Source organism: Abramis brama, assembly GCF_963993115.1.
Source record: "Abramis brama genome assembly, chromosome: 10".
Lineage (NCBI taxonomy): Eukaryota > Metazoa > Chordata > Actinopteri > Cypriniformes > Leuciscidae > Abramis > Abramis brama.
In genome coordinates, this window is record NC_139972.1 from 4,429,310 (window position 1) to 4,453,767 (window position 24,458).

Below are 24,458 nucleotides of genomic sequence, written 5' to 3' on the forward strand. Positions count from 1 at the left end.
GGAACTGAGTTTGACACCCCTAGCACCTAAATCCAGTATTCTGTATTGTGCTCCACAAATACCTCTTGCACATGTGTGTAAATATGCAATAGTTTTAGATGTCCATGCATGTGTACATATTTCTGGACAGTTGTTTTTCAAATAATGTGCACCTTTGCTTTCCAAATAAACATTTATTTTTCAAAGTTAATTGGTTTGATATTTTGAAATAAGATTAGTACATACAGGTAAAATCTGTGATCTGAGTTCATAATTACTCACTCCTCCTCTGCTCTCATCCTGAGAGGGCCATAGTCAGCTCTGTAAATGTTGTTTATATTCTGGAGTGTATAGACATTCAGGCAGTTGGCCTCCAGTCCTGGATGTTCTGTCATACACTGTGGAGAGGTTGGCAGCTGACTTAGTCGTCTCTGTACCTGTTAAAAAATATGACAACAAATTACGTCTGCTATGTAATTTACATTAAGACTTCTGCATTTTAACATTGTTATAACATAAGTTTCTGTTCAGAATACAACATTTAAAAACTTATGTTGGAAAGAAAAAAAGGTGCAAATAGCATGTGACATTCCATCAGTGATTACACATTTCTAACAATTTCGGGTTTACTGGCAACGTTCTGTTCTAGAATGAGGTAAGGACTATGCATGCAATAACAGTAGTAAACTTCACTGTGCTAAGTTGTGGTTTGGTTAAGACCTGCAATGGTAAATAGTAATCCCCAACGTTTATAAATGTTGTGAATGAGTAACACAGACTATATAACAAAACAATGTAATTAAACTTAATAAAAAAGAAGTACATGAAAATGTATACTTTTAGAATTGTCAGTCAAGTCATCTTCATTTATATAGCGCTTTTAACAATGTAGATTGTTTCAAAGCAGCTTCACAGAGATAAACATAATTTAAGGTAAGATTGTTTTGGCTTTATAGCAGTTCTTAAAGTTATTTTCCAGCTAAAGTTAGTTTTGATTGATTCGCTTCCGTCGCAATGATCATTTGTTATTAAATTAGGGGCCGCTAAGACGACACCATTCTCTCTACACAAACTTTAAACGCGAACCTGTGAGAAACGCTGATGGCTGTCAGGTTTGGCATAGACGAAGCAGACAGAATGGTAAGTTAAATGCTTTAATTTGCAGAATGGATCGGTACAGCGAAACAGGTGAGTAAACAGTAAGTTGAATATCAGATGATAGCTTAACTGAAGTGTAACCAAGTCTCTCTCTCTCTTTCTCTTGCAGATGATGATGAAGGAGTTCCTTAGAAGATGGAATGATGACTGGCTGAGAAGATCGGGATCGAAGGTAGGAATACAGGTAAGTATGGCAGAGAGTCTGTGTCATGTGTAGACGAGATCAGACAATGAATGAATGTTTGTAGCAGGTATATATGGGTGAACTGACGATGAGGTCCAGGTGACGGTGATTAGTAATCAGGTGACAATGAGCGTGTGAATGACTGAGTGGGCGGAGTGAGGGAATGAGTGGAAGGAGATGGTGATGGAATCCTGACAGTACCCCCCCCCCCTCCCGAGGCGGCTCTTGACGGCTGGGAAGAAGAGAGATGTTGCCGGCGGCGAGGTCGACCACGACCCCTGGGAGCTGGGCGGTCAGGATGGTCAGAATGGAACTGGGAGAGTAAGGCTGGATCTAGGATATCATCACGGAGCACCCAGGAATGCTCCTCTGGACCGTAGTCCTCCCAGTCCACCAGATACTCCAGACGGGGACCTCGCCGCCGGGAGTCCATGATGGATCGAACTCTGTAGATGGCCTCTTCTTCCACAGGAACGGGAGGAGGAGGCACGTCATCCGAGGTGGAATCTGAGGGAACAGAAGAGACTGGGTCAGTGAAGGGTTTGAGGAGAGAGACATGGAAGGAAGGAGAGATCTTGTACTGAGGTGGAAGGTTGAGTCTGTAGGTTACTTCGTTCAACTGCCTCTGGATGGTGAAAGGTCCAATGAATCGAGGACTCAGCTTACGGCACGGCAGGCGGAGGCGAATGTCCCTCGTCGATAACCACACCTTCTGACCAGGTTGGTATTGGGGTGTATCGGCTCGTAGACGATCCGCTTGATCCTTGTGCCTCCGCACTGCCTGTTGTAGATGCACATGAGCTGAGTCCCATACCCCCTCGCTCTGATGGAACCAAAAGTCGACAGCTGGAACCTCCGAGGGCTCACCCGACCAAGGGAAGAGAGGTGGCTGATATCCGAGGAAGCACTGAAAGGGGGTGAGCCCGGTGGTACGCTGAGTGAGGGAATTCTGGGCGTATTCCGCCCAGGGGAGGTATCGGTTCCAGCTGTCTTGGTACTGGTGGCAATAAGTTCGCAGATAACGTCCTATCTCCTGAATCTTCCGCTCAGTCTGGCCGTTGGTCTGCGGATGATATCCTGAAGAAAGGCTAACAGTGAGCTTGAAGAAGGCGTGCCACACCCGGGAGATGAATTGGGGTCCCCTGTCCGAAACGATGTCTTCTGGAATGCCGAAATTTCTGAATACATGATGAAACAATGCTTCAGCTGTTTCTAAAGCCGTGGGTATACCAGGTAAAGGTATCAGCTTGCAGCCCTTGGAAAATCTATCCACAACGACGAGCACACAGGTAAATCCACCGGATCTAGGAAGGTCAGTCATGAAGTCCACTCCGATGTGTGACCAAGGGCGTCTGGGTATAGGTAGTGGCACAAGTTTACCCTCAGGTAGTTTCCTGGGAGTGTTGGTGATGGCGCAGACTGAGCAGCCGCGGATGAACCTGGAGACATCTTCGGAGATGGACGGCCACCAGTACCGCTGACTGAGGAGCGAGAGGGTACGCTTGCTACCTGGATGTCCAGAGCCCGGAACCGTGTGAGCAGAGTCCAGAAGGGGAGTACGAAGATGTTGAGGTACGAAAGTACGCCCTTCTGGACCTCCCGGCGGAGCAGGATGGCGAGAATTTTCCTGAGAGATTTGCTGGTCGATGTCCCAGAGAATGGGACTGAGGATTAAGGCTGGAGGGAGGATGGTTTCAGTACTGAGGTCCTCTGAAGATGAATGATGGAGTCTGGAAAGAGCGTCTGCCTTGCAATTCTTACTTCCTGGACAGTAAGTAACAACGAAGTTGAATCGAGTGAAGAAGAGAGGATTCAATCTTCTCGCCTCACAAAGATATTCCAAGTTGCGATGATCTGTAATTACTTCAAACTGGTGATTAGCTCCCTCCAGCCAATGTCTCCATTCTTCTAAAGCCAGTTTTATGGCTAGCAGTTCCCGGTTGCCGATGTCGTAGTTTTGCTCCGCCGGGGACAGCTTTTTGGAAAAGAAGGCACATGGATGGAGTCTGGGAGGCTCACCCTGCCGCTGTGACAGCACCGCTCCAACCCCAGTGGAAGATGCATCGACCTCAACAATGAAAGGAAGTTCAGGATTGGGATGGATGAGGATTGGTGCTGTCGTTTAAGACTTCTTTGAGGTGATGGAAGGCTTGGATAGCTGTGGGATTCAAGGACAGAGACTTGGGTCGATTCTTTAATGAAGATGTGAGAGAAGCACTGATGAGACTGTAGTTCTTGATGAATCTTCTGTAGAAATTTGCAAAACTGAGGAATCTTTGAAGTTCTTTGACAGATGTGGGTAATGGCCAGTCTTGGATTGTTTCCACCTTCCTCTGGTCCATCTGGATACCATGCTGATCTATGATGTAACCCAGGAACTGAACAGAGGTGATATGGAACTCACACTTCTCCAATTTCAGGTAAAGCTTGTGCTCTCTCAGTTTCTCTAGTACTTGAATGACATGGCGATGGTGTTCAGCAATTGAAGATGAATAGATGAGGATATCGTCAATGTAGACAATCACAAAGCGGTTGAGGTACTCACGGAACACTTCGTTCATGTACCCTTGGAAGACCGCTGGAGCGTTGGACAGCCTGAAGGGCATAACCTGATATTCATAATGGCCAGATGGGGTGACGAACGCTGTCTTTCACTCATCTCCATGCCGTATACGGATCAAGTTGTATGCACTCCGAAGGTCTAGTTTAGAAAATATGCGAGCCCCACGCACCTGCTCCAAGGCAGCTGGGACCAGAGGAAGGGGATAACTGTATTTGACGGTTTGAGAGTTGAGATGACGATAATCGATGCAGGGCCTCAAGCCTCTGTCCTTCTTACCCACAAAGAAGAAACTTGAAGCGGCAGGGGAGGTCGATGTGCGGATGAACTGTTGTTGTAAAGCCTCCTCCACATACTCCTCCATGGCCTTCTGCTCCGGGATGGACAGTGGATAGATACGACCTTTAGGTAGAGTGGCTCCAGGTAGCAAGTCGATTGCGCAGTCCCATGGCCGATGAGGTGGTAGTTTAGTAGCCAGTTTCTTGCTGAACACATCCTGGTACGCCTGGTACTCCACTGGAATCTCTACTTGATGCTCTACTTCAGGGCTCTCAACCGAGGTGGAGCAAACAGGAACTTTGGACCTCTTCTGAGGCGTCGAAGATGAAGAAGGGATTTTCTTGATGGATGATAGACAGGACAAATGGCAGGACTCACCCCAACGCAATACTTCACCAGATTTCCAGTGGAGCGTCGGCTGATGTTGAAGTAACCAGGGGCATCCCAGGATGAGCTCAGCGGTGGACTCCTCCAGCACCATAAAAGAAATCTCCTCTGAATGAAGACAACCAACGCGCAGCGTCAGAGTAGGTGAACAGTGACGAATGCGACCTCGACCCAGCGGTTTTCCCTGGATGGTTTGTACATGGAGGTCTTGAGAACTGCAATGTTTGCGGATGTTCAATTTTTGGAGAAGCTGGGTGGAGATGAAATTCCCCGCCGAACCAGAGTCAATAAGGGCTTGCGCAGAGACACAAATACGAGAAGTTAATACATGCACTGTGGTGCGATTTAAAGCTTCAATTTTAGGTGAGGCTTGAATTGTGCTTACCGCTGGGCATGGAGGTCGAACAGGGCAAGAGCTGAGAAGATGATTATCAGATGCACAATAGAGACAGAGTTTATGAAGAATTCGTCGTTGACGCTCTGAAGCTGGAAGATGGGCGGAGACGAGATCCATAGGCTCTGGTGCTGGAGGAGTGACTGATGGAACCGTGGGCGGAGGACATACAGTGGGAGTCGGAGAATCACAGGCTGATAGTCTTTGCGAAACTCGAATGGATTTTTGAATTAATTTCTCAATTCCCAGACTGTCGTCGTAAACCACCATCAACTGACGAATGTTAGGGTTCAAACCATGACGAAAAGCTGTGATCAATGCTGCCTCATTCCATCCACTGGATGCCGCTAGAGTGCGGAATCGTAAGGAAAAAGTACTCACGGAAGATTGGCCTTGACGAAGATTGTAGAGTTGATCATGTACTGATAGATCAGCAGCTGTTTGACCGAAAACTTCTTTGAAGTGTTGTATGAAACCGGAGAGGGATTTGACGACTTCCGAATCCGAATTCCACAGAGACTGTGCCCACTGAAGTGCTTGCCCAGACAGGAGTGAAACGATGAAAGCAACACGAGCTGAATCATTAATGAATTGATGTACTTGCATGGAGGAATACAAAGATACCTGAAGTAGAAACCCACTGCAGTCCTCCGCCTCACCGGAGAATGTCGCTGGTCGGGCCATGGGACACACTGAGGCAGTGAATGAAGCAACGGGCGCTTGAGGAAGTGAAGCTGAAGAGGTGTGTTGATGAATGGTGATCGGATTGACAGGTGAATTCGCCGTGGATTCCGAAGGATTCTGCATGGTGGTCTGATCTTCTGTCAGGTTTGGCATAGACGAAGCAGACAGAATGGTAAGTTAAATGCTTTAATTTGCAGAATGGATCGGTACAGCGAAACAGGTGAGTAAACTGTAAGTTGAATATCAGATGATAGCTTAACTGAAGTGTAACCAAGTCTCTCTCTCTTTCTCTTGCAGATGATGATGAAGGAGTTCCTTAGAAGATGGAATGATGACTGGCTGAGACGATCGGGATCGAAGGTAGGAATACAGGTAAGTATGGCAGAGAGTCTGTGTCATGTGTAGACGAGATCAGACAATGACTGAATGTTTGTAGCAGGTATATATGGGTGAACTGACGATGAGGTCCAGGTGACGGTGATTAGTAATCAGGTGACAATGAGCGTGTGAATTACTGAGTGGGCGGAGTGAGGGAATGAGTGGAAGGAGATGGTGATGGAATCCTGACAATGGCGTTCACATGCGCATTAAGAATTGGTTCTATAGTTATATGCGTTTGGATATATGTGCGCAGGTTTGTAATTCCCTACAGACCAAGCCTAAACAAAGTACTGGTGTTTCCTTATAATTTTTTATACAGAATTTTATTTTATTTGATCAATTCGGGGTAGGTATGCAAATTGAGTTTTCCCGACGACGCTTTATCTGTAGAGTGGTAAAGGGATACTCCATAGGGAGAGACTAGTTGGCGCTTCAACACTGCGTTGACATCGGGTTCAGGCGAAGGTCCTTCGTCAGATCTGGATACGGCCTGGATGCGGCAGGCTGCGGGAAAACCTCGGGATAAACAAAGACACTAAAATTAGCGTAGATGCCATTCTTCTCATGATGTAACGAGTACATCAGGATTTATGGGAAGTGTTCCTGGTTCCGGCTGCCCTAATCTATGCAGCCTAACACTGAATTATAGAAGTCTATAATGTTCTATGTGAATGCTAGGTCAAAGAGATGTGTCTTTAATCTAGCTTTGAACTGACAGAGTGTGTCTGCTTCCCGGACAATGGTAGGAAGACTGTTCCAAAGTTTTGGTGCTAAATAGGAAAAGGATCTACCGCCAGCAGTCGATTTTGATATTCTAGGTATTATCAACTGGCCGGAATTTTGAGATCGCAATAGACGTGAAGGACTATAATGCGTTAAGAGCTCACTCAAGTACTGCAGAGCTAAACCATTTAGTGCTTTGTAAGTAATCAGCAATATTTTAAAATTGATGCGATGTTTAATAGGGAGCCAATGCAGTTTTGACAGAACTGGGCTAATATGGTCATACTTCCTGGTTCTGGTAAGAACTCGACCTGCTGCGTTTTGAACTAGCTGTAGTTTGTTTATTAAGCATGCAGGGCAACCACCCAGTAGAGCATTCCAATAATCTAGCCTTGAGGTCATGAACGCATGAACTAATTGTTCTGCATTTGTCAATGAGAGCATATGGCGTAATTTAGATATATTTTTAAGATGGAAAAATGCGGTTGTACAGATACCAGACACGTGACTTTCAAATTAAAGATTGGTATCAAAGAGCACACCCAGGTTCCTAACCGACGACGAAGACTTAACAGAGCAGCCATTAAGTGTTAGACAGTATTCTAGATTATTACGTGAGGAAGTTTTTTGTCCAATAATTAGAATCTCTGTTTTTTCAGAATTTAGAAGTAGGAAATTACGAGTCATCCAATTTTTTATATCAGCTATGCATTCCGTTAATTTTGTGAATTGGTAAGTTTCATTATGTTTTGAAGAAATATAGAGCTGAGTATCGTCGGCATAACAATGAAAGCTAATTCCATGTTTCCTAATGATATCTCCTAATGGTAGCATGTACAGAGTGAACAGCAGCAGTCCTAGTGCTGAGCCTTGAGGTACGCCATACTGAACTTGTGATCGATAAGACATCTCTTCATTTACTGCTACAAACTGATAACGGTCAGATAAGTATGATTTAAACCATGCTAGTGCAATTCCACTAATGCCAAGATAGTTTTCTAGTCTATTTAAAAGAATGTTGTGGTCAATGGTGTCAAATGCAGCACTAAGATCGAGTAACACTAATAGAGAGATACAACCACGATCGGATGATAAGAGCAAATCATTTGTGTCTCTAATGAGGGCAGTTTCGGTACTATGGTACGGTCTAAACCCGGACTGGAAATCCTCGCAGATATAATTTCTTTCAATAAAGGAACACAGTTGTGAAGATACTGCTTTTTCTAATATCTTTGACAGAAAAGGTAGATTCGAGATCGGCCAGTAATTGTCTAATTCTGTAGGATCAAGTTGCGTTTTTTTTAACAAGCGGTTTAATCATAGCCAGCTTAAAGGTTTTTGGTACGTATCCTAGAGACAAAGATGAATTAATGATATTAAGAAGAGGATCTATGACCTCTGGAAGCATCTCTTTCAGTATCTTAGTCGGTATAGGGTCTAACATACATGTTGTAGATTTAGATGATTTAACGAGTTTAGTAAATTCTTCCTCTCCTATAGCAACGAATGAATCAAATTTTTCCTCAGGGAGACTTAAATGCACTGCCTGATGCGATACTGTAGTAGACAGTTGCATAGTTATAATTTTGTCCCTGATATTATCAATCTTATAAGTGAAGAAGTTCATAAAGTCGTTACTGCTGTGTTGCTTGGAAACTTCGGTGCTTGAAGCTTTCTTTTTCGTTAGTTTAGCCACTGTTTCAAATAAATACCTAGGATTATGTTTATTTTCTTCTAATAGGGTTGTAAAATAAGCAGATCTAACAGCTTTTAAAGCCTCTCTATACGTAATCGAGCTCTCTTTCCATGAAATCCGAAAACCTCTAGTTTTGTTTTCTTCCAGTTGTGCTCCATTTTTCTGGCTGCTCTCTTAAGGGCCCGAGTGTGCTCGTTGTACCACGGCGTTGGACTATTTTCTTTAATCTTCTTTAAGCGCAATGGAGCAACTGTGTCTAAAGTGCTGGAAAAGAGAGAGTTAAAAGTTTCTCTTGCAATATCTAGTTCTTCTAAGCTATCTGGGATGCTGAGATGATGAAACTGATCAGGAAGATTATTAATAAAGCAATCTTTAGTGGCAGAAGTAATAGGTCTAACATATTTGAAACACGGGGTCGGCTTTGCAGCCTTGGCTAAATGTAATTTACACGAGACTAGATAATGATCTGAGATGTCATCGCTCTGCTGCACAATTTCAACGGCATCAACATCTATTCCATGTGATAATATTAGATCTAGAGTATGATTACGACAATGAGTAGGTCCTGACACGTGTTGTCTAACTCCAATTGAGTTTACAATGTCTTTAAATGCCAAACCCAATGCATCTTTTTCATTATCGATGTGTATATTAAAATCACCAACAATTAGTATTTTATCTGCAGTCAATATTAATTCTGATAGAAAGTCTGCAAATTCTTTGATAAAATCTTTATGGTGCCCTGGTGGCCTGTATACAGTAGCCAGCACAAATCTCAAACGTGATTTATCATTTATACTATATTTTTTTACATTAAGCACCAACACTTCAAAAGAAGTATATTTAAAACTTGATTTCTTAGTGGTTTTGAAAATATTTCTATAAATTACAGCAACACCTCCCCCTTTGCGTTTTAGACGAGGCTCATGTTTATAACAGTAATCTTGCAGGGTGGACTCATTTAAAGTAATGTAATCGTTTTGTTTTAGCCAGGTTTCTGTCAAACACAGCACATCTAGATTATAGTCTGTAATCATATCATTAACAATGAGTGCTTTTGAAGTAAGCGATCGAATATTCAGCAACCCAAGCTTTAGCATTTGCTCATCTGTATTATAGCTGTTTTTTATTTGTTGAATATCAGTTTAATTTTTAACCTTAGATGGGTTTAAACGTTTTTTGGATTTCCAAATTCGGGGAACAGACACAGTCTCTATATGATGATATCTAGGTGAAAGAGTCTCTATGTGATCGGATTTATCTGACCTTGGTGACGCGAGGCCGCTAGCAGACAGTCGGTTAAGCCAGTCTGTCTGCTTCCTGACCTGAGCCCCAGATTGTCATGTTTGAGCTCTAAGACTGTGTGCCATATTACTAGAGAAAAGAGCAGCACCATCCCAGGAGGGATGAATACCATCTCTTTTCAACAGGTCAGGTTTGCCCCAAAAACTTTTCCAATTGTCTATGAATTCTATATTATTAAGCGGACACCACTTAGACAGCCAGCGATTCAGTGAACACAGTCTACTAACTATCTCATCACTCCTGCGAACAGGAAGGGGGCCAGAGCAAATTACAGTGCTTGACATCGTACTTGCGAGTTCACACACCTCTTTAATATTAATTTTGGTGATCTCGAACATCATTAGTGCCGACGTGAATAATGATCTTAGAGAATTTATGATTAGCATTAGCCAGCACTTTTAAATTTGCTTTGATGTCAGGCGCTCTGGCTCCCGGCAAACATGTGACTATGGTGGCTGGTGTCTCTATTTTCACGTTCCGTGTGATCGAATCACCAATAACTAGGGCACAATCAATAGAATTCTCAGTGGGTGTTTCACTGAGCGGGGCAAATTGATTTGTTATGGTAATCGCAACGGAAGAGTGGTTTTTTGATCCGCGACTAGAGCGATCCCTCACTGTCACCCATTTGCCTGGCTGCTCAGGCACTAATTCAGCTGGAACCGCATCATGTAAAGAGTTCACTATGCTAGGCGCATCCAAAATAGTATCTAAAGCTCTAGCACTCTTACTATCCTCAATTAAAGTTTGGATGCGTGTCTCTATTTCTGAAATCTTCTCTGTCAGCCTAACTGACTCCTTGCATTTATCACATATAAATCCTATATTGCCAACAGAGAAGGCTATGCTAAACAGGTGACAATAACAGGACAAGACATTACTCACCGTGTTTGTTGCCTGATTCTTACTCACCTGAGCTTTTTATGAACTCAAAGGCGAGAAAAAAAAAAAAGTAGCTAAGCGCACGGGTGGCGCGTTAACAGGCTAGCGAATTACTAGCGTGTTGTGCTAGTAGTAACGGAAGCTAGCGATGTCAGGTTAATCTGAGATGTTGGGTAAGCTGCATTTAGTAGTAGTATAAACAACTAGAAATGATAGTAAATGATGGTTCAAAACAAAGAAATACGAGGCTAAGACGGAGCTTACAGCACCGAAGCAAACACACTCACAGCAGTAAGCAAGGCAGACAGGACAATTGTATGCTGTCATAAGTCTTACACATAAAATTTTGCATAAGTTACGTACATATTTAAACAGCATTATTAACGTTACCGGTTCTATTTCTTGGCAGCAAATGTTTTCTGCCTCAGTTGGCATTGTCCTACAATTACCACATGTGCACCTTTTAAAACGGGCAAATACAGAAAAATAATTACGACAACATTATTAAAGGCAACTTAAATAATTATATTTTATTGACTGGCAACAATAGGAAACATGAATAAATGAGTAAAAGAATGAATAAAAGTAACCATCACAATAAATAAATGAATAAGTCAACAACACATGAAACATGCTTTATTCAACTATCATTAAAAACTATCACGATTAAAAACTTTTAATGTAAGTGAACTTAAAACAATTCTCCCATAAACCCATTATAATAAATGCCATATTTACCTGTACCCTTCTTACCTGTCTAACAGGTAGGAAATATACTGAAATTGAATAGTTTTTGAAGTTATCAAAAAGTCTGCACTGCATAAATTAGAAATTAAATATAGATGAATCCTTATTAAAGCTACAAAAGTTAAAAAAAAGTTCAAAGTTCATTATCACGAATAAGATCATGATAAATTAACATTAGCCAAAGGATGACAGAAAAAAAGAATGCTGCATTAATTGTGTTAAATATTTTTAACACATTAAACTGAACAAAATTCATGCGTCAATGTGTTAATTTTGACAGCCCTATTAAAAACACAATGTACATTCTCAAGTCCATTATGTGTGAGTTTGAACTGATTTTTTTTCCTTTCTTAATCATGAAAAATAAATCTTTCATTGATCTTTGTCTCCCTCTGTTGGTACAATACAAACACAAACATATTCAGGCTCTATATTTACTCTCTAACAAAACTTTTTGAATTTATAATGTGTGTTTATACAGATAAAATTGTTAATCTATGAATGAGAAACTGTAATTTGCTGCTGTGAAATAAAAGGTGTTTCACTGCCACCTCATCAGGTCTGGCAGAGGATTGTTGAAATCTATATAAAGTCTTAATTTAATTTAATATGACTAATGAGAACTAATGAACTCATTAAATTCACTGTATCTTCAGTCTCTGTTGATTCTGTTGACTGTGAGTCTCTGTAGTGGATCCTTATTCACCATCAGATGATCATCAGAAGATCAGACTATCATTTAGGACTAGTCCTAAAATAAAACACACAAACAGTCACATACACAGTATGAGACATTACGTCTGTCACATAAGAAAACTTAGCAATAACTAGATTAATTCATTCTTAAAACTTAATTCATTCTCAAACATGATAATATAGCTTCTATCTTAAGTCACATTACAAAATCAAAAGGAAATTAAAGGTCACTTTCACACAACTGACAGCTGACACAGAACCAGCAGAAATGACTATTACACTCCACAACAAATTAAATATCAGTTAATAACAAACAACCCAAATCTCAGATTATCACACACAAAGAGACAATTAAAGGAGAAGTTCACTTTCAAAAAAACTTTTGCTGATAATTTACTCACCCCCATGTCATCCAAGATGTCCATGTCTTTCTTTCTTCAGTCGCAAAGAAATTAAGGTTTTTGATGAAAACATTCCAGGATTTCCCCCCATGTAATGGATTCTATTGGGACCCAAACGGTAGAAGGTCCAAATGACAGTTTCAGTGCAGCTTCAAAGGGCTTTAAACGATACCAGACGGTGAATAAGGGTCTTATCTAGCGAAACGATCGGTCATTTCCAAAATAAATAAAAAAGTTTAAGTTTTATAAGCACAAACGCTCGCCTTGCTCTGTTCTGTGATGCGCGTTGAAGACGTCACGTAATACGCAATTACGTTGAAAAGGTCACGCTTGACGTGTTTACAAATGTGCGGAAGGAGGACCATATACACATTTTCAAATGTATTTGTGTCAGTTTATCGTTTAAAATGCCCATTCGTGTGCGTATCCTGGGTGTTTTAATATTAAAAAGCCAAAAAGAACATTTTCTTCAGGACAGAAATTTTTCAAGCGTGACCTTTTCAACGTAATTGCGTATTACGTGACGTCACGAACGCGCATCACAGAACAGAGCAAGGCGAACATTTGTGCTTATAAAACTTAAACTTTTTTATTTATTTTGGAAATGACCGATCGTTTCGCTAGATAAGACCCTTATTCATCGTCTGGTATCGTTTAAAGCCCTTTGAAGCTGCACTTAAACTGTCATTTGGACCTTCTACCGTTTGGGTCCCAATAGAATCCATTACATGGGGGGAAATCCTGGAATGTTTTCATCAAAAACCTTAATTTCTTTGCGACTGAAGAAAGAAAGACATGGACATCTTGGATGACATGGGGGTGAGTAAATTATCAGCAAAAGTTTTTTTGAAAGTGAACTTCTCCTTTAAAGGGGTAAAAGCTGAAAATAACATTACATTTTATTTTTACAATCAGTCACAACACAATGAGCAGAATTAAACTTAAATTAAATTAAATTAAATTAAAAAAATTAAAAGAATATGTTACCATAGTGTCTCCAGTTTATAATTTGGATCATCCTTCAGATCAGAGAGCAGTTTTACTCCAGAGTCTCCTAGATTATTCCCAGACAGATTCAGTTTTCTCAGGTGTGAGGGGTTTGATCTCAGAGCTGAAGCCAAAGCAGCACAACCTTCATCTGTGACATTACACTCATACAACCTGTAGAGAACAAAGACACACTCTTCACTCTCTCAGATCAGACACACAGATTAGATCAACAAGGACTTTCTCATGATCACATTCAAACTAACTGATGAAAAGATGAGAGAGACATAAGAAAAATTGAATCAATTTAAAATAGAATAAAGTCAGTTCCTCTGAAACCATATTCTTCTTCGTTTTGCCCCCTGAACACAATATTCAGATACTGAAACTCTGACATCAAATTCTACTACAGATTTATAATAGTGATTAAGAATAATTTATATTAAATCTATGGCTCTCCTAGCAACACACTGATGTGAGAATCACCGTAAATAATTTTTTGTACATACATTTACTATACTCCCTCCAGTATACCCCCAATAAAGTATGGGCTTATGGTCTTATCATGAGACTCTCAGAGGCCATGTTTCTCTAGCGCCACCAACTGTCCAAAGTTGCACTCATGTTTATGCTAATAACTTTTGAACTGTAAGGGCTAGAATTCTTTAGAAATAAATTTTCCTCTTATACCTTGGCTCAAGCCGATTCGATCGCAGCCTATGACGTCATTTTCCGTCATGAAACTTTTTACGCCATTTTGAATTTTTGAAAACCTACTTTTTCAAACTCATCCTAGACGGTTGCTCCAATTTCACGAAAATTTAACCAGATCATCTTCAGACCATGCTGACAAAAAGTCATGGAATTCAAGTTGATTCGGCAAACCGTTCTCAAGTACCGCGTGAACAAATTTAACGTAGCGCTTGCTAAAACAGATGTAAGGCTGTATCTCCGCAACGCTTTATCGTATTCAGACCAAACATGGTATATGTCATCACAAGCATGACCTGAGGTGACATGCTGTGTTTCGTAGCAGCGCTACCAACTGGTCCTGAGATTTTTTTTAAAAAGGCTATTTTTGCTTATAACTTCTGAACGGTTTGTCCAAAAATCATAAAAATGGTCTTGTTAGATTTGATGCGTCATGCAGAGTCAAATGATATCCCATGATTTTCCCATATAGGCCATTTTATAGCACCAACTTTTGGTCAAAAGTTATAATGAAATTATAAATCTGCTTTGAAACAATCTATATTGTTAAAAGCGCTAGATAAATGAAGGTGACTTAACATGAAGATTAGTTAAAAATGGCATGCCAAGATCCGAAAAGCGGACTCCACACTTTTGGAAAACACACTTGGATGAAGAAGGTGGAATTCTTTAAAAAAGAAATAATAATAATAATAATAAAGATGATTTTGACATGATAGCATACTTTTTTTCAAGATTTCTAGAGATATGGCGATATATCGTTATTGGGTTTTTTTGGCCACGATAATCATGTAGTGAAAAATCTGATGTTGTGACACACCGCTTCCCCTTTTTGTGTTGCAGCTACAATTTTGAGGCAATGCTCACACTTTTGCCAGGATTGTCTGTTTGCACAAGTATTGCAAGGCAAGTTGATTTACACCAAACATTTGTGATTTAAAAAACAAAAACTCTTCACTGTAACCCTTTTTACTTTATTCTAGGGGATAATAATATATTAAGTTCTAAATGTTCCTTTTCAGGTAGACTCCTCACCCCTGCCTTCTATTGCTGGCAGGATGTGATGGTTCAAGCAGGAATGGGGCTTACACCAAAGGATATTTTGTATGCATTATCTTCATATTAATCCTTTTTCACTCATAGTCTTAAAGGCAGAGACAATCTTACCAAAGTTTCTCCAGTTTGCAGAGAGGATTCTCCAGTTCAGTAGAGAGCAGCTTCACTCCTGAGTCTCCTAGATTATTATATGACAGTGTCAGTTGTCTCAGGTGTGAGGGGTTTGATCTTAGAGCTGAAGCCAGAGCAGCACAACCTTCACCTGTGACACCACAATCCAACAACCTGTAAAGAACAATGGCACACTCTTAACTCTATAAAAAAGAAAAAGAAAAAAAGTCGGCACACCAAGGCTGAACATTTAATAACAACATGTGTGAACATTTAATAACAGGCTCACACACAGGTGGTAACGTTTTGAGCGCGTAGGCTCTTCGTCAGACGAAGCACCCAATTTGAGCAACATATTGTTTTGGATGTGCGTGCTTTTGATCTGATTTTACACTCTTAACTCTCTCAGATCAGCAGAGACTTCATTATCAAAGAGAAACCAATAACAAGCTCAAATCACCATGTTAGATGGATCTTGGTCTGTGTCACAGAGCACAAAACATTATCATAACACACCTGCAGTCAAATTCAAGCAGGACATTTTTTTTCTTAACTGTATGCTCACAATTTGTGCAATATCTATTTTTTATACAATTCATTCAATATGTCATTGAGTTATTGTCACTGTTATTCTAAGAGATTATGGACCCTATTTTAACGATCTGAAACGTAAGTATCAAACGCGAAACGCAAGTAACTTTGTGGTTGGATCTCTAAAATGGGTTGGTCTGAAGTAGCTACATTACTCATAGGTGTGGTTTGGGCGTAACGTGAAATAAACCAATCTGAGCTTCATCTCACATACCCTTTAAAAGCAGGCGCGCTTGTTCCATGGCAGATGCTATTATAACGGCAGATTTGCCAGGCGCACGCCAGGAGCGGTTCACAGCCAAGGAGACCGAAGTTCTCGTCAGGGCAGTAAAAGACAGAGAAGTGACATTGTATGGGGATGGGAAAAACCCAACCAAATTAGCTTCGGTTAAACAGCCGTATAATAATTTGGGTAAATGTTTAAGCTGTATTTATGGCTATTTTTTCACATCTTCATGGACACCACAATGATTTCCCTCGTGTGGAATATTTTTCCTTGTAATTATGTATGGTTTGCAAAAATGGCAACTGCTGCGTCTGTGTAGATGAGAGAAGCAAAGTGTATGCCCGTTGTGTACACGCTACATTATGGCCAAGCATGCGCCCTTAAAATAGCATCTGAATAACGCGCCACTGACACTGACTAGGTTATTCCTGGTCTGTGGCGGAATTGTTTTGTGAAACTGCAAAATAGCACCAGGGAACGTTTGCAACGAAACACGCCTCCTCTTTTTGTCTAAGGTATTCCCAAGACTCGAAGCAGTACAACTAAAAGCTGTACATCTCATGGTGGTCAGACGTACAGATGGCATAACTATAGTCATAGTAGAAGAAGACCTAAGAGATCAAGTAGGTGAATACACAAAGTATTTTACGCAAATATGAAGGTGCTAGATTATGGAGATCCTTATAAGTGAAAAGTAAAATTTTATCTGTATCTAACTGGAAGCCAATGGAGTTGCCTTAAAACTGGAGTAATATACTCAATGAACGGTGTTTGTGTAATGATCCGGGCTGCTGAATTCTTTACCATTTGAAGTTTGTGAAGAAGTTTCTGTGAAACACCACTGAGAAGAGAATTGCAATAGTCAATACGAGATGTAACTAACGCATGTACCAGGACAGCAGTACTATTAGCAGAAAGAGATGGTTGAAAACGATTAATATTTCTCAGATGATAATAAGCTGACCGTGTAATGTTATTTACATGTGCTTCAAAAGATAAGGTGCTGTCAAGGATGACACCCAAACTCTTAACCTGACGGGAAGGAGAAATGACAGAATTATCAATAGTCAATGTAAAACTTTCACAATTTTGCAATTTTGATTTAGTGCCTACTAATAGAATTTCAGTTTTCTCACTGTTTAACTACGTTTTACATGTTAACCATGATTTAAGTTAAAAAGACAAAGCAAAAGAGTAACTTTGAATTGGGCTTTGAAGACATATAGAGCTGGGTGTCATCAGCATAACAGTGAAAATTTAAACCAAATTTGCAAAAAATGTGTCCTAAAGGCAATAGATAAATAATAAACAGAAGAGGGTCCAAAACTGAGCCCTGAGGTACGCCACTGGTAATTTGAGATGTCCGTGATTTAAAATGTTTAATTTGAACGAACTGAGTCCGACCCGATAAATACAATCTAAACCAATCAAGAGAAATACCAGTAATTCCAATGGAAAGCAACCTCTCAATGAAAATACTATGATAAATGGTGTTGAGAGCTGCACTTAAGTCAAGAAGAATTAGTATCGATAAAAGTCCAGAATCCACAGCCATCAACATAGCTGACAAAGTAAAATTCCTACAAAATACATTGAATACCATTTGTCATTTCCCTTTAACCCTCTGAGGTCGGCAATCACGCCGGCGTGACGTGCTCGCTTTTTTCCTTATCAGTTGAATTGAGACCCGAAATACTCGGTTGACTTTGATTTTACAAACAAGTTTCATACATCAATCGATTCTGTTAAATGTGTATTATTTTTGTGTATACTCACAATAAAAACAAAGTGTTGTGCTTTTTGCCAAATAAAGAAAAATAAACACGAAGCGAGTTCTGCCTTCTCTCTGTCAGTGTAGTCCATTCTGAAATGCGTCCGAAAATGAACAATAACTCAGCGAATACTCAGTCAATCAGGCATACAGACACACAGGCATGAAGCTTGAATTCTCTTCTTTTAAATGAAGTAATTTATATAAAAAACAAATATTCTCAGTTCATGTAATCTGTAAGAAAAGAGCGAGATGTCAGTCGTTCTCATCTCATCTAATTATTTTTAATGTGACCCCGCCCACGGAGAGCGTGTGCTATTCAAACGCAAATGACTGAGGCAATCCACGCAAACCTGTGAACGCCCCCATATCAGCTCGAGAAAACACAAGTTTAATCAGATCATTGTAGCCTACTTGTTTAACTTACACCGTCTCGCAGCGCTGTGAGGAATAATAATAATGGAAAATGTACCTCAGAAGTGCGGGTATTTCGAGGAGCAAGGGATCCGACTGAGCTGAGGAATACTGTAGTAAGTTTTTTTTTCCTTCTCAAGTGAATCGCGTTTCTGTGTGTGAATGAATGAACGGCAGAGATGCGCGCTGTTTACCACAGCTCGCAAAAAGGCAGTTTAAATTTAAATCGCGTTTCTGTGTGTGAATGAATGATGATGTTTTAGCAAACTGTATTGCTATACTGAGATGAAATATACTGAAATATGTTGAAATAAAATGTAGGCTATTTGTATAAGCAACGTATTAAACTGCAAATTAACATTTATATGCCCTAATATTTCATAAAAACAACGTTACAGTCAGACGAAATATGAAAGACAACATTTTGTTGACTAGATTTGGGTACAGTTTTTACTGTAGAATATACTGCCACATCAAATAAGCTTTTGTTTAGCAATTTCTGCTCATATGTTATATATATATATATATATATATATATAAAATACTATTTTTGTCAAAAATAAAGTCATCAACTAAGATGTTAGCTGTTCCAATGTTGGCTACATTCAAACTAATGAATACATATGATAAAATGTAGGCCTATAATCATTTTTTACAAAGAAAGAGTACACTTGAAATATTGTTGAAATTGTAATTATTGTTGTAATTGTAACCTTTTTAATAAAATAGCAAAACATATTTACAAGATAGATGTAAGCAAAATCTAAAAATGGTCAATATAAGTCTTCTTCTAAATATATCTTTTGTCCTTGCATTCATTCTTGGCTCAGTCAGTGTCACACCTGAATGAATGGCTCATTATGCAAGACGTTATGCATAATGGGTGGGACATTGTATTCTCAGGTGTAAACCACTCCTCGTTCACGCCCCCCTCGCATATTGGCTTTCCAAGCAAAACCTGTCTTACACAATTTAAATCAATGTATTGTTTTATGTGAACGATAAAGCAAGACTATTTTCACATAATTTTGAAGCCAGAACTCGAAGCGACAACATCCATTAGTCAAAAGTCTTGTGGACACATATTTAGTATGAGTTTTGTGGTCCTATTTCAGCAACTTTCATTTTTATTTTTTTAAATAACCACGCATAAACATTATTCTCTTAAAAATACAAACATCTACATACATGATGCTCACATATTATGGTAGCCCTGTTTGTGCTATATAGAGTGAATTTACACCTTTGCCATTATCATGTTTATAAATAACTGAAAAAAGCACAAATGTCAGGGCATGTCAAAACATCCCAAAGGCCCCAAAAACACCTTAGACCCCAGAGGGTTAAAATTCTAAATATAAATATTTATTTACATACACTATAAATGCATGCATTTGCAAATAAATTTCTCATACAAATCTATGTACGTTCAGGACACTGACAATAAAGATGGATAGTGAGAGATCTCAGAAAAATGCTTGCTATACACAAACAATTTCATTGTGTTGGTAGTTGATGGCCAACAGCCAGAGTCTAGCTCTGACAGCATTGTGGGGAAAGCCATGCAACACCCACAAACTCTTACACCATGGACACAAACACTTGCGAGCCATGAACGCCTCTCTGAACTACTACAAGATCTTACAGTTTGAAGGGTCTGTCATAGGAAAGCCCCACATGCTGTCATGAATAATTAGGACCAGCGTCTTCTCATAGAATAAGAATGATTATGGCACTGATGTGTCATCGATGTACTATAGTGTTTGGCCATGTCATAATCTGTGACACTGACACGATGTAAACCTGGAAAAAATCTCTACATTATCCAGTTTTCTACTATGATTTCACGTGTTCACACTTACAAATAATCAGATAAAGTAGTATGCGTATTTGGCGTGCTGTCCGAGGAGAGGGCTCTGAGATCGGTATTTTGGCCCAGAGTACTTCCGCCATATTTCTGGTAAGGAAACTAACCAGACGAGTGTGAGGAGACGTGTTGATTGCTGATTGTTGACAGCTGGTTGGAATGACGTGATGATTGGAATGATGTGATGATTGGATAGATAATTTGAACGTGTTCCTCCCTAACTTTGTTAATAGAACATCATTAAAATTAACGGACTGTGTTAATCATGACTGTGCTGCGATTGAGTGTGTTAAAAGTAAGGTGCTGATGTCAAAGTGTGTTTTTCAGTGTGACTATCAGTACTGCAGTAAGACCTTAATAAGGAGCAGCTCATGTGTTCAGACATTTACATATCAATGATATGAACTCACAGCAGCAGGACAAAGAAAGTAAACGCTTCAAACAGAAAATTATTAATTCTCTTACATCATATGAACAGACGTGATATTAAATTGTTGAATGGTAACTTGATCTTTCACATTAATCTGATATTAGTCAGGTCCGAATCTTCAAGATTGTGTAACCCTGTAGGCATTTTTGAGGAAAAGTTGTTATACCACATTTTTAGAAAGTTCAATGTCTCCTGAATAAGGATCCACCGTATAACATTGAAATAAGGGTCCCATTTTCTTGTAATTGTTATTGAAACAATAGGTGCATTATTCACAGCCGAAACACAACAGGTGGATAGGGTAAAATTTTTAAGTTATAGATATCACCATAAAACCTTTCCAGTTTTTCACTTACATAGAGACAGACATTTTTTGTATTACAAGTTTTCTGAAATGTCATGTTTACATATGCAAATGAGGCATACCAGTATATATATATATATATATATATATATATATATATATATATATATATATATATCATTCGAGGGGCAGGCATACCAGTACGCGGTTCTCCCTTTCAGGCTAGCCCTGTCTCCTCGCGTCTTCACGAAGGTTGTCGAGGCAGCCCTTGTTCCTCTCGACGACTGGCTGATCCTAGCTCACTCTCGAGACAAGGTTTGCGAACACAGGGACCTAGTGCTCCGGCACCTAGCTTGTCTGGGCCTTCGGGTCAACTGGGAGAAGAGCAAACTCTGCTCCGTGCAGAGGATCTCTTTTCTCGCTATGGAAATCGACTCGGTCGCCATGTGCGCGCAGCTTACGAGCGAGCGCGCGCAGTCACTGCTAACTTGCCTTCGTCAGTTCGAGGGCAAGAGTGCGGTTCCACTGAAACTATTTCAGAGGCTCCTGGGGCATATGGCATCCGCAGCCGCAGTAACGTTGCTCGGTTTGCTTCATATGAGACCGCTTCAGCTTTGGCTTCGCGATCAAGTCCCGAGGTGGGCATGGCAACACGGCACGCTCCGAGTCCCAGTGACTTCGACCTGCCGTCAGACCTTCACCCCGTGGACGAACCTCAGTTTTCTATGGGCTGGAGTGCCCATAGAACGAGTTTCCTGGCATGTTGTTGTATCAACAGATGCCTCCACAATGGGCTGGGGCGCCATGTGCAATGGACATGCTGCCGCGGGCTCCTGGACAAGACCCCAGCGCCTTTGGCATGTCAATTGCCTCGAGTTGCAGGCTGTACGTCTCGCCCTGCACCGCTTCTGTGCGTTGCTCAGGGGTCAGCACGTATTAGTCCGATCAGACAATACCGTCACAGTAGCGTACATCAACCGACAAGGTGGTCTGCACTCCCGCCGTATGTCGCAACTCGCCCGCCACCTCCTCAAATGGAGTCAGAAGCATCTGAGGTCGCTTCGAGCCATTTATATCCTGGGAGACCTGAACCGCGCAGCCGATCTGTCTCGGTTTCAGCCTCTTGCTGGAGAATGGAGACTCCATCCCCAGTCGGTTCAGCTGATTTGGATCAGTTCGGGGACGCACAGGTAGATCTGTTTGCCTCCCACGACTCGTCCCACTGCGACCTGTTTTATTCTCTGACCGAGGGCACGCTTGGCACGGATGCACTGGCGCACAGCTGCCCGCGGGGCCTCTGCAAGTATGCGTTTCCCCCAGTGAGCCTTCTTGTGCAGACTTTGCGCAAGATCAGGGAGGACGAGGAGCAGGTAATTTTGGTTGCCCCGTATTGGCACAACCGCACCTGGTTCCAAGAACTAGTACTCCTCGTGACAGCACCTCCCTGGCCAATTCCTCTGAGAAAGAACCTGCTTTCTCAGGGACGGGGCACCCTATGGCACCCTCGTCCCGATCTTTGAAACCTACATGTGTGGTTCCTGGACGGGACGAGGCAGGTTTGAGTACCCTACCACCAGCGGTGGTGGCTACCATCACTTCCGCTAGAGCATCGTCCACGAGACATGCCTATGTGTTGAAGTGGAACCTCTTCGTCAACTGGTGTTCTTCTAAACTTCAAGAACCCACGAAAGGCCCGATCAGTGTCGTGCTTTCCTTCCTGCAAGAAGGGTTGGAGCGAAGGCTGTCTCCCTCCACCCTGAAAGTGTATGGTGCCGCCATTGCCACACATCATGATGCAGTTGATGGTAAGTCCATTGGAAAGCACGACCTGATCATCAGTTTCCTGAGAGGAGCGAGGAGACTGAATCCTCCTCGCCCTCTTCTCGTTCCTCTCTTGGGACCTCTCAGTGGTTTTAACTGCTCTGCAGAGTGCTCCCTTTGAGCCTCTGTAATCAGTGGAGCTTAAGTTCCTGTCAATGAAGACAGTGCTCCTGGTTGCATTGGCCTCCATCAAGAGGGTAGGGGACCTGCAGGCATTTTCGGTTGACGAAGTGTGCCTGGAATTTGGACCGGCTAACTCTTACGTGATCCTGAGACCCCGGCCTTGATATGTGCCCAAGGTTCCCACCACACCCTTTCTAGACCAGGTGGTGAACCTGCAAGCGCTGCCCTCGGAGGAGGCAGACCCAGCCTTGGCACTGCTCTGTCCAGTACGCACCCTCCATGCTTACGTAGACAGAACGCAGTGTTTCAGGACTTCAGACCAGCTCTTTGTCTGTCATGGTGGGAAGCTGAAGGGAAAGGCTCTCTCCAAGCAAAGGTTGTCTCACTGGATAGTGGACGCCATTGCTTTGGCTTACCAGCAGCAAGGTCGACCATGCCCCCTTGGTGTGACGGCCCACTCCACCCGGAGTGTGGCATCCTCTTGAGCTCTAGCGCATGGCGCCTCGCTAACAGACATCTGTAGAGCTGCAGGCTGGGCGACACCTAACACGGCCTCTGGGCGACCCCCACGTGTGTAGTCCACTGTAAGCCTCTCTGAGCATGTGTCTTTCCCTTGGCAAGCCACCTTGCCACCCCTGGGTTTGAAATATTCCACCTGCGGCTGGACACCCCAGTGATTCTCAATATGCAGCCCCCTGGGGTCATGTGTATTCCAAGTCCCCCCCTTCGGGCTGGGCATAATTGCATATTTCCACTGATATATGCTTCCCAGTGTACCTTGGTACCTTGGCATAATTCCAGCAGCCATTAAAAAATGTCCCTTTCATGTTAATGTTGTTTTTTCATTGTTTACATGTTTAAATATTCTGAGAATGCATAGTTTAGTTCTAATGTTTAATGTTTAAACTGCAATAAATGCATTAAAACGTTTTTTTTTTTTTGGCAGCCATTTTGTTTTTATTGTTTATGCCAAAACAGTGATGTTTACAACTTGTTATACGGCAGAAATGGATTCAGCACCTAAAAATCATATAGAAACAACACTTGAAGAACTTTTCCTCAAAAATGCCTACTGCATCTTATCCAGGGCTATTTATCTATTTTGGGACTCGACTTTATCGCTAGCTTTTATCTAAATCATTATCGCTCATTTTGCTAGCCTGTTAACCTGCCATCCATGCTTGCCATATTTTCTACTTGAGCCTTTTCAGATCCATCAAATGACTGTGGTGAATTGGATCAGTCAACAAACACGGTGAGTCATGTTATCTTCTCCTGTTATTGTCACTTGCACTGCCTGCCACATGTACAGTATAGCCTTCTCTGTCAGCGAAGAGTGTTTCACATGTAATAAATGCAGGGAATTAGTCAGGCTGACAGAGAATATTTCAGAATTAGAGACACATATACAAACTTTAATTGAGGATAGTAAGAATGCAAGGGCTTTAGGTACTGCTTTGGATGCGATTAGCTAAATTAACTGTGTACATTGTTCGGTTCTGGCTGTAGAGTCCGTGCAGCAGTGCAACTGGGTAACCGTGAGACGGCATAGTCGTGGGGTAAAACACTGCTCTTCAGTTCCGATTAGAA

The 24,458-nt window shown here is 41.3% G+C and overlaps 1 protein-coding gene across 2 annotated transcripts in view; it reads right to left on the minus strand.

Moving 5' to 3' along the window:
- The window catches only part of LOC311091347 (NACHT, LRR and PYD domains-containing protein 3-like), a 233,402-nt gene that overhangs the window by 92,831 nt on the left and 116,113 nt on the right, over nt 1–24,458 (minus strand). The window contains exons 13-15 of one of the 2 annotated variants that reach the window (XM_084127252.1): nt 15,322–15,495; nt 13,444–13,617; nt 11,119–12,110 (exon numbers count right to left, since the gene is read on the minus strand). The exons of the other annotated variant lie outside the window; for it this stretch is intronic. Coding sequence (XP_083983378.1) covers nt 12,095–12,110; nt 13,444–13,617; nt 15,322–15,495 — 364 coding nt within the window. The 3' untranslated portion in view covers nt 11,119–12,094. Of the gene's footprint in view, nt 1–11,118; nt 12,111–13,443; nt 13,618–15,321; nt 15,496–24,458 lie in introns of those variants that run through there. 2 annotated transcript variants of the gene reach the window in all.